The 10925-nt window shown below is 32.3% G+C and overlaps 1 protein-coding gene across 2 annotated transcripts; it reads right to left on the bottom strand.

Annotated features, from left to right (window-relative positions):
* Nucleotides 1-1157: 1157 nt before the first annotated feature.
* LOC131929349 (centromere protein S) lies at nucleotides 1158-10861 on the bottom strand. Of its 2 annotated transcripts, none has more exons than XM_059285466.1 (6): nucleotides 10821-10861; nucleotides 5861-5934; nucleotides 4501-4658; nucleotides 3915-3981; nucleotides 3635-3745; nucleotides 1158-1287 (listed from the first exon to the last, which is right to left on the bottom strand). In XM_059285466.1, the coding sequence occupies exons 2-6, from the start codon at nucleotides 5897-5899 to the stop codon at nucleotides 1285-1287; spliced, it is 378 nt and encodes a 125-aa protein (XP_059141449.1). In that variant the 5' UTR covers nucleotides 5900-5934; nucleotides 10821-10861; the 3' UTR covers nucleotides 1158-1284. The 2 variants fall into 2 exon arrangements, with proteins under 2 accessions (XP_059141449.1, XP_059141448.1); XM_059285465.1 differs by lacking the exon at nucleotides 10821-10861 and adding an exon at nucleotides 6572-6738.
* Between the last annotated feature and the right edge of the window lie 64 nt (nucleotides 10862-10925).

Below are 10925 nucleotides of genomic sequence, written 5' to 3'. Positions count from 1 at the left end.
AAAGTTACCTTTCTAAATGCTGTACAGTTTTGAATTATTTTATGTTTAGTATGATATTTTGCCATGTCAAACTCCAACATTTATGCATCATTGTAGCCTATCAAGTGTCATGATCATCAACTTCAAATCAACATCACAACACTGTTCACAGTATTTATTTTTAACACAGATATTTGGAGAATACAAGCCAACATTACTAAGCATATTTGTGTACAAAGCTTGGTTTATTCATATATATACATGCTTATATACACAAACATATAGTTACAGAAATAGATTTACAAACACAACAAGTATTATGATATTTGTATGAACTGGTATTTGCAGTTGATGCAGCATTAATATTAACTATAGTTTTGTAAATATTACGAGAGTTAAGTATTTTACCCCTGTTTATCAGTTTATGCAATAGTGACCTCTATGACATTATTTGCAACACAATGCTATGTGTCTTAATGAAAGTTTATTGTAAAGTGTTTAATTAAACTATTAAATATTTTTCTATTAATACTTAAATAATATTACTGGTGCCATTTCATTGGTCAATACTGGTCTAATATTCTACAGATTCTAAATCAATTTTGGAAATAAAATTTTTAAGGAACAATTACTCTTTCAACAAACATGCATGATACTGTGAATACTGTATGCAACTTTTAGTAACAGTTTAGATTTTTTAAAATAAATTTTGAAGTTTTACTTACACATATATAACAACAAACAAATAAAATTTTGGTAAAACTCTTTACAACAATCTTGATGCAAAGGTCTTCTACATTTAGGTTGTAACTGATACTCCTCATTTCTATTCATTTCTTTGATGCACACTGCATTACTTTTGAAGATTTTTAAAACTTTTAATTAAACTTTCAACTGAATCACAAATGTTATGACTGTTATTTCTTATACCTTTATTGCACAAATGAACAATACTTAAAACTCTTTTCACAAACAAATTTTTATTTACCAAAAAAAAAAGTAAAATATTTTCTATACCATTTTAAAGTTTAATAAATGGCTCTGTAATTTATGATGAAGTTTCTTAATAACCTTAATTAAGCATTGGTACCTGTTTATACATCACTAGATGCTTCCACTGACATCTGACAACCCTGTAGTGCAACACATAGTGCTGTCACTGGGATACATTATTAATTTACATCCAGTGGTGCTGTCCAAATACTGGGGACAGATTCTTTCAACAACAGCATTAACTGTCTTTAAGCCAAACACTGTGGTTCAGGGAGTTTCCTTTGATTATAAAGCTGAATACCATACTTGTAGTCACTAAAATAAAATAAAATAGATTTAGCATAAAAAAGATAGTATGAAATTAGTTGGGAAAAAAGTATAGATTAAAAAAACAGGTATTATTTTATATTTGGTACCAAATGCAGCTTGTTAACCAATATTATGGTCTTCATCAGTGGGATAGGAACGTAGTGATTTAATCCCAAAAAAATATTTACTCCAAAATCTGATGAATAAAACAACTTCAATCCTTTCATTCTTAGAACCAATTCCTGCCTAAGCCACTGATTGCCATACAGATGAAGCATTATTTTTTTTAAAATGTCAGACCTTTTTAGATCAACAGCTTTTGCAAACCATCTATATAAAAAATAATATTAAAACTCAAGTTTGTTTACAAGTTTGTATATTTGTTTTTTTGTTTGTCTGTTTGGTTACATGAAAGAATCTGCCCTATGTGTAGAGCTGTAAAATACGTATTTAGGTAGAAAACAATGTTCTTTTTTTAACAAACTGTTAATCACAAATTTGTTTAAAGACGTTAATTAATTTATTGATATATTCATTGGTAAAACACCAATTTAATTATAAAAGTTGAGATCAATTACTTTATTTATAGTGACATCGCATGATTCATTTATTTTTTACAACAAATATGGTGGCTTCCATGGAAGATCATGTTGCTCATTCAAAAGTTTAACGCATTATAAAGCTAAATTTTCTGTTGGTTATAGCTTTTAATAGGTTCAAACACTATTATCAATTTTCATTCGGATATGCTGGGCAGTTCTTCTAATTTGACTAGATCTATACATAAATTTACCTAGCCGAGATTCTTGCTAGATCTAGAGATTTTAGAACTCTAGATCTACCGATAGGCCAAACCTTAATTAATTAGTTAGATACAAAAAAAAAAAACACAATAAATAATTGAGTTTTTTTATTAAACTATGTTAGTCCTTAAATATTTGAAATAAATCTTTGCTTTTTAGCTTCAAGGATCATCTAATTTTAGAATACAAGGGTTATCTATCTAGATTCTAGATCTACGGAGAAACTAGAGTTATGGTAGCGGTAGATTCTAGATCTAGATTTATCTATCTAGAATCTATGCCAATGATGAGTTTCTATGCTAAACTATTTTATATAAATCTTTGCTTGTTTAGCTATGGAATTGGCTAATTTGGGATATAATTTAATTTGAAATAATGGGCTTCTTCGCATAACTCAAGTTTCTTACGCGGACTCTCTAAGTAAACTATCCAATAATTTTGCACCTAATCGGAAGTGCCGAGATAGCTGAGTTAATGGGTTTGAGACACATCATGTCAATGTTAAATTATTTTTTTCAATTTTTTACTTTCTCATACGAAGTAGGCCTATAGAGAAAGTATTGTAATGGTGAAAAAAAAAATGAGTCGGAAAAACATAGTTTAGTAGTCCTTTCCGTATGTCTGTGTGTGTGTCTGTAAACATGATAACTTGAGCACCATTTCAGCTAGGTTGATGAAATTTCATATATAAGTATTATATCAAATTTGTAGATCTGTATCAATTTTTCAGCGATTTCCGATAACGGGAAGTGGAACTTTTTCTACTCTCAATTTTTCAAAAGCCTATAACTACTATTTCAGATAGATAAATAAAATTTCACATGTAAGTTAAGTAAAAGATCTAATTCTCTGCCTTCTGTCAAATTTTTGGTAATTTCCGTTGACCGGAAGTAGTGACTTACGCTATTTCCGATTTCTCAAAAATGCATGTGAATTTATAAAGTACTAATAATATTCCACACTATTATACACATTTTGTTTGGCATTCACTTGGTGCGCAATTTTTTTTTCTACCAGATTCTATTGTATCTTAAAAAGTTTAAGTAATTAAAAATGGATTAAAATCATGTCTATATCCCGAGTTGCCACCCCCGTAGTGTTATATAAGAATATTCGAGAAATTTTAGGGGAGATCACTCCCAGTTTATTTTTAGATGTGAATGATAAAGTTTCCTATCGGAACTTGGCGGGACACTGGGTAGGTGAAGTAGAGTTCACCTGTTTCTGTGTTCTCAGCATATGAAGGAATAGTGTGGTCAGACTCATGCTCAGCCAAAATATATGTTTTTCAAAGACAATAACATGTTGCCTGAGGTGTGACGTCTTTTTAAATGTGGGGGTCTGACTTTTTGTGACGATGTGTGACAGTGGGAAGGGAAGGGGAAAGATAAACATCTTCTAACAAGAGGACATCATTTATGGATTACTCCCAAAACCCAGGGTTATTCAAGAATAACAGGTAGTCTAGTTAATTCTAAAAGGTTAAGTTTTTTAAATTAATGTATTTAAAACAGTGCTTTTTTTCAACCAGCTAAATTTCCAAAACTCACATTATCTAAATCATCATGAGTAGTCTGTTTGCTTTTTGTAGACTTCTTTGAAGGCTTGCTGACATTCTTCTGTGCCAACTGCTCTTCTGATAGTGAGTTTAAATGTTCCAACTAATAAGACAAAATTTTTTTTTTATCTCAAATGATGCACAGTGGCATAGAATTAGATACTACTTTAAGAAGAAGGGCACATACTTTTCCTAATTCACTGGTATACAAACTTTACTTTTACCATGAAACAATTCAAAACTTGATTGCTAATGAATTAGCTCAAACTTACCATTGCACTGTTTCTTCTTGCCAACAGTTTGACATCATCTACATTTATGGTTGTTCTCTTAGCATGTCTAGGGAGTTGATAAAACGCAATTCATAATGTGCAGGTTCAGAGCATAAATACAAAATATAGTTAATAACATTTCTATTGTACTGCATTATTTCTGATGGTGATTCTTAACTAAGCGACCTAGCCTAGCATGCTGTATATCAGAATGACCAGCTTGCAATTGCGCATTTAAATAACCTAAATACATTGACATAGTTTTAAATACTAAAATAGAAATCGCAAGGTGAATGCATGATGGAAATAAGAAAAGCTGTATTCCTATTGGTTACCAGGCGATGCCATGTTGTAAGTTACTAAAATTATCTCATGTCAAGGCAACATACGACCGCAATGTAAGTCATTGCAGAGATACCGACTATTTTTTTGCTCAGCGTATGACTTCCTTCACTCGATATCTGCGAACCTGTGTGCTTCATTTTTATCAAATAAGTGCAGATTTTTTGTTTGTTGGCTTCTTTTTAAGGTAAGATTTGATTTAAAAGTTATGATAAACAATTGTATAGAGAGCAAAAAATATTACTTAGCAAAATTTTCCAGATCCAGTGCATAACATTCTGCTTGTCGAACTAAGCTCTCACATAGAGTGGCAAGAACTGGAGCACTAATAGAAACTTCCATTTCCTCCTCCACTTCTTTGGCTATCTGCTTTATACTAAAATATAAGCTGGCCTTGATTTTCTGAAATAAATAAAATTTTAAAGAATACTACTTTTTAAAAAATCGGAGTTTGTAAAAGGTCTGGTTTTTTGTGAGGCTATATTATTATTAACAATTCAGTCTATACCACTTGGACTATATTCTGTACCTTTGTCTACCTTTGGCGTTGAAATATCACTTTCTGTTTATATTGCTATTCCTAGTTTAAATAATATAGGCTGATGACAAAATCATAAGAAAAGCCAATTTTGCTAGCAAGTATTGGATACTTTCATTTTAAAATTGAAGTTGGCATATCAAACTTTTTTTTTTTTTTTACATTTTTAGTCACAGGGCTGAAAATGAAAAAGTGTTGGGTCCAAGAAATTAGGTTTAAAAAAAAATCTACAATGGATACAGCTATTAGTTTAGCAAATTTGTTCTTCTAACATTCATTTAAGTGTGTGCAGAATTTAGTACAAGTATATTGAAAATTGTCGGAGATATGATGTACACAAGAATTATTTTTCAATGTCGTTTTCTCCAAAATTAATGACTAATTTTTTTAATGGAAGTATACAATATTTATGAGCAAAAAGTTTTTCCTGTGATTTTTTCACCACTCTACTTGATTTAAAATAAGTAAAGTAAGTCTAATTTTTAAAAGATCAAATTATGGGGTTTAAGCTGTTCCTAATACACAGAGACATAACCTTTTAAAGTTAAAAGTTTCTAGTTTTGTTTAGCAATCATGTTCTCATTTTACTTTTTGCTCTTTAAGTCTTGCTCTCTATTAGTTTCCAATTCAGTTTTAGTTAAATTTTCAAAGCAAAATTACATAAATAAAATATAAGGTTATGCCTATACACATCTTGTGGCATGATGTAATTCCTACAAAGTGTCATAGTAATTAGGCTGTGTGCTGTGTTCATAAAATAATGTTTTAAGCTGTAAAAGGATCTAAAAAGTATTTTTTTAATTCCCAAGCTTAAAAATATTGTGTAGACCTTTTTATCTATAGGTCATATATTTTATCTTTAAGTTAAAGATCTAAAAACTTAATTTATAGCAATCAATACCATTTGTATCAACCAAAAGTATACTTTATTTAGTCTATTAAAATAAAATCAACAGGAATAGATTTAAATGTAAAGTAAGGTAGTTGGCCCTCCATTATTACAGTAGAATGTTTTGACTCATTTTTTAATGGGGGAGGGGGGATGGATATCCTACTTAGTACTTACCTGTTCTTTGCCTATTTGTGCATCAGGGTCTGTTTCCATTTTGTTTAAGAACAATTTTATCTTTAATCCAAGACCTAGTGGAGTAGATAATACTCATGGAATAAAAAATATCCAGATAACTATTTTTTATAGGTCCATTAGTTAGTAGTATTAGGTTACAAAGCCTATTAAATTTCAAATTACTACTTGGCCTATTAATTAGTTAAAATAAAACATCTAATATAAACTAACACCCTAGTACTATACTTAACTATACTATACTTATAATACTAGTAACAAGACATTTGGTATGAAAATAGAAATACTAGATCTAGATTATATAGTATATACTATACATCTATGTCTAGATTCCTAAACTGGATCTTCTAGACAGAACTGAATCTAGAGATCTTAGATTTAGAATTAGTTCTAAATTAGATCTAGAATCTAGATCAGTGGTTCTTAACCTGGGTTCAATTGAAATTAAAGAGATTGATGAGTCAGCCTCAAGGGTTTGGTGGAGGTTAAGACACACACCGATTCATATGTATGATGTAGCGATAGAGAGGAAAAGAGGGGACTGCAAAACGCGCGCTTGCAGCTTGTTTTCTAACGGTTCCCAGAAGAAAATTATATACATAGATATACTTCTATTCAAGCCTTGACAATGAGGTGACTTTTTCGTACATTATTAGCTGCTGGCGATTTTACGTACCTAAAATGATAGATTACCTGATATTTTTATCCCTTCATTCATGTCAAGCATAAAAAGAAAGTTTATAAAGTTGTTGGAATGTACATGAACATGGATTCACATGTGTATGGTAACAGGTAACAGAACTTGATGGGAGTAACTGTTCTGTATGATGAGCAATTCTAGTCTTGCAATGGCAAAAAAAGTATAACTATAAGACACAAAGTATGTATAAGTCAGTATAAAAGACTATAAGACTTATTATAAGACAGACTGTAAGACATTATTTATTTTATTATAAGAACACTACCTTAAGCTGCATGGTATGGTAATTATACTAATTAAATTATAAATAGAATAAATAATATTAAATAATAAATAAATAGGCCTACAAGTTGAAGTTCACAACAACACACACACACACAATCACTGATAATATTGACTGTGTGTAAAGTGTAAAAGTAAAAGTGTAATTCAAGGAAGCTGTGCAATTTATATTATTTAAAAATATTTAAGATTAAGTAATAAAAGTAATAATAAGAACCACTGATCTAAATCCACATCAAGATTAAAGATTAATTAATAGCCTAATAAAATAAACTTTTAGGCCTAAATATTAGATCCTCTATATAATCTATATATATAATTCTCTTCTGGGAGACGTTAGAAAACAAGCTGCAAGCGCCTCTTTGCAGTCCCCTCTCTTTCTCTCTATCATTATCACTACCACCCCCACATGTGTGGTCACGATAATGTTTACAAATCGTAGAGCCGGGTTTAGTGACGGCTATTAGGGGCAGATAATTTAGTTTGAAACGATTTTAAACTTACAGGAGGTGGTAAAATCTTAGTTTAGCGTCGTAAATTCCAACGTAGCTAGTAATGTGCGATGAAGGTAACTAATGAATATTTCTTTCATTTGGCCAAATTTATGTCATATTTTACATAATATAACAGATAATTGAATAACAAATAACAATCCAAGACCAAACCAGTTATAAATATCCTGGAATAAACTTTAAACTACTCCGTTCGAGACAACAATGAGTAAATACAAGCAGCGGCCATGTTTTAAAAACAATAAATTGTCTATTCGCATGTCTTTTGTGTTGATTTTGTGGTTTAATATGATTGTTTTGTATTGCTTTAATATATGCCGGGGGTCGTCCATAAATGACGTCACACTCGTAGGGGGGAGGGGGGGTCCGTAATTTTGTGACGTTGTGTGATGAGGGGGGGGGGGGGGGGTTCAGATGGTGTGACGTCACACTTTTGCATTTTAAAAAAGCAATGTTAGAAAACGAAGTTTAGACGTTATTTTGCGTTTTAAAAAACTGTTTTAATACATTGTAATAACAATTGATTAAAATACTCTATTTTGACAGAGTTCAGACAAGATTTTGGAAAAATATAGCTGTTTAAAAACAATTCAACTGCAATTTTGAGGGGGGTTGTAGGCTGAGGTGTGACGTCATTTTGGGGGGGGGGTCTGGCTTTTTGTGACGACGTGTGACGGAGGGGAGGGGGGGGGGGAGGTAAAAATCGTCAAAAAAAGCGTGACATCATTTATGGATGACCCCCTGTATAGTAATTTTTCTTTTTTTTAATATAGTTGACATGAATGACTAATAGACCTTATCAGACTTAATAGTGTGCATCCAAGACCACAACAATTGTTGGGAGGTCGAACTTTTGAACACTTTATTTGCAGTAAGCAAATCAATATTAGATCGCTCATAAATGACGTCGCTCTTAAGGTAGTAATGACAGCGTGCATTATTACAGAGCAAACATGAACATATTGTTTCAGATAGAAATTGTGATTTGTGGTGGGGAGAGGTTGAATAGAACTCAGCGATGTGATTTTGGAGACGGGTCAGGTTTTTTTTTTTTCGTGAAAACGGGATGGTTGTGGGAGAAAGACCAGCTGTAGAAGTATGATGCATCATTCATTGGTGATCCATTTTCTCAGTGGGGATGAAAGAACTATTAAGAAGGGTCAAGAAATGTAAAAAGCTTGCCGAGTCGCATTTCTTGAACCCCACCTCTTTCATTCCCCCACTTAGCAAATCGTCACCGAGTTAACGCCCGCACGTGACGTCATGTAGCGGTACCCCCGACCGTTAGGCTAATTTTATAGAAAAAAAAACAACAAGCACTGCCTTTTTGACGCTTTTGCGACATTTAATTTGATTACATAAGTTGGTGTTCATTAAACGGCCCCTAACACATCTATCACTCGTCCATTTAAATGTACGTAGTTATTTCTGCAAGCTTGCTGTCTTGAAACTTTTGGCCTTTTAAAAATGTATTAAGCTCTCACCGTATAGAACTAGACTATTAAGCTCCAAAAGAAGCTTGGTGAAAACAGGATGGCCGTGCGATTTTGAAGCTGCTCTGCGCTTTATAAAAACCACAATAAACGATAAGATGACACTTATTAAAGTAAATTATAGTTCTGAATCTTGATACATTAAAAGTGATATTCGGAAATTAAGAGCCAGACAGTCAACATGATATTTCAATTTAAGTCCAAGAAAATAAATTTCCTCAAACGATGGAACATTACTAAATTTTCGCTTAGTTTAGCGAAATTGAATGTAAGTATTTACGTCATCTTACAAAGCGCGATAGCCTACTGGTGCTCTAACGCGGCCCATGCTATTTGCCGTATTCCTAACGCCCCGCATTAGACGCCGCTTATTCGTCGGCAGGCATTTGGTGGCAAGCCTTTTTGACGGGGATAATGTGTTGCGGCCGTTTTGCCGAATGTCTTAAACTAGCAGGCTTGCAACATTTGTGATGATTCGTTTTAAGCAAGGTATACGTATACTAATGCTTATTTATCGTTATTTTGATTGAACAAAGCATTATAGAGGTTCTCCATCAACCACCTAGGTATTTTTCCCCGTTCACCTCCCTTCATTCATGAGACCGACACGTCATAAATTGCAAAGCCGCCTGAGTTGACGTCACAAATCTTCACTCACTCCCGTAGCAAATCATACGTGACATCATTTATGGACAACCCCATATCACTCACTTGCATACTTGATATTGACATTTTGACAACAAAGGATAACCAAAATGTGTCTAGCAGGTGGAGACTTGCGATCGACCATAAATGACAACATGCACTTAAGGGGTGGACTAACTCATTGTTTTAGATGATGTTTTACGAGGGAAGCTGGTGGATAATACATTTTGTCTCTCTGTATATACAAATGATGACAAACATTTAATGTTGTCAGAATTATGGTTAGAGATCTTAGATAAGGCAGAGTGAAGCGTAATTTTTTACATTATGACTTGTTGTGACATTGACAACAAAAATATGATGGAGGATGGGGTTTAATTAAGGTAAAGAGAAGTAAAAAAATTTCATAAGTTACGAAAGAATCACTAATTGATGAAAAGAACAACCTGAAATGAAAATAGTGAACATTCAAACAATAAAAAAAACCTCAAACTAGATCTATATAGATCTAGATCTAGTAATAGTAAGATCAAATAAAAATTAGTAAAAAAACGTGATTTAATACATTGATACAAGTTGCATCTCACAATGCTTCTAGAATTAATAAAGTTTTTTGTTAGGAAATTCAGTTTTTAAAGAGCAGAATTTAAAAAAAAAATGCTTTGTAATACGGACTATACAACAAGACAATCATATTTAAATACATTTTCATACGAATAGAAATGAAAGGAAAGCTACTCTAACATTTTCTTAAGATCGCTGCTGTTTTTAATAGCAAATTTACTATCTCGAACAGGGTTGATAAACATTAATTTCAGGATATTTAAATTGATTTAACCATCAATGGTGATCTATTATTCAATTATCTATAATACTTTATCAAACTATACGAAAATATACTCATATTATTATTTATTAATATTTAATGACATATTCATTAATTCACTCTCTCCTACATTACTAGTTTTGGCCGAATTTACGACGCTAAACTAAGATTTTACCCAGGAGGTAACTAAGAGGAGGCTGCTTTCACGGGGGGGGGGGGGGGGTGTAGGGTCGGGGTTAGGGAAAGGGGGGGGGGGGGGAAGTGTTTTAAAGCAAATATTTTCAGTGGCAGCAGCCATTGGTACTGAGTACTCAAGTACTGTGACTGTCGAATTCACAAATTATGAATTACTGTAAAGTAGAAAATAAAACAATTAAATAGCGGCGTATGATACGCCGCGGGTCGGCTCGTAATAAATATAGACCTATAAATTATAAACTATAATCACTAGATCTAGATTATAACGGGTATAACTATAACGCACAGATTTAGTAATTTTGTTTAAAATGAATTGGCAACAGAGCGTACCAAAGACCAAAAACATAGTTTAAAAATCAGAAACCACTTTCATAAAAATGAAGTTAAAGAG

Source organism: Physella acuta, unplaced genomic scaffold (assembly GCF_028476545.2).
Source record: "Physella acuta isolate Inbredline_101_S28 unplaced genomic scaffold, ASM2847654v3 ptg001618l, whole genome shotgun sequence".
NCBI lineage: Eukaryota > Metazoa > Mollusca > Gastropoda > Physidae > Physella > Physella acuta.
The sequence above is the reverse complement of the archived record's forward strand: the minus strand, read 5'-3'. Positions and strand labels throughout refer to the sequence as shown.

What these genes read in the sequence shown, in the direction of transcription:
- LOC131929349 (XM_059285465.1), bottom strand. Translation starts at nt 6,605, where the DNA reads ATGCTTGACATGAATGAAGGGATAAAAATATCAG. An exon ending in TGAAGGGATAAAAATATCAG is followed by an intron (nt 5,935 to 6,571) that starts GTAATCTATCAT and finishes CTACTCCACTAG; the next exon opens with GTCTTGGATTAAAGATAAAA. An exon ending in CACAAATAGGCAAAGAACAG is followed by an intron (nt 4,659 to 5,860) that starts GTAAGTACTAAG and finishes TATTTATTTCAG; the next exon opens with AAAATCAAGGCCAGCTTATA.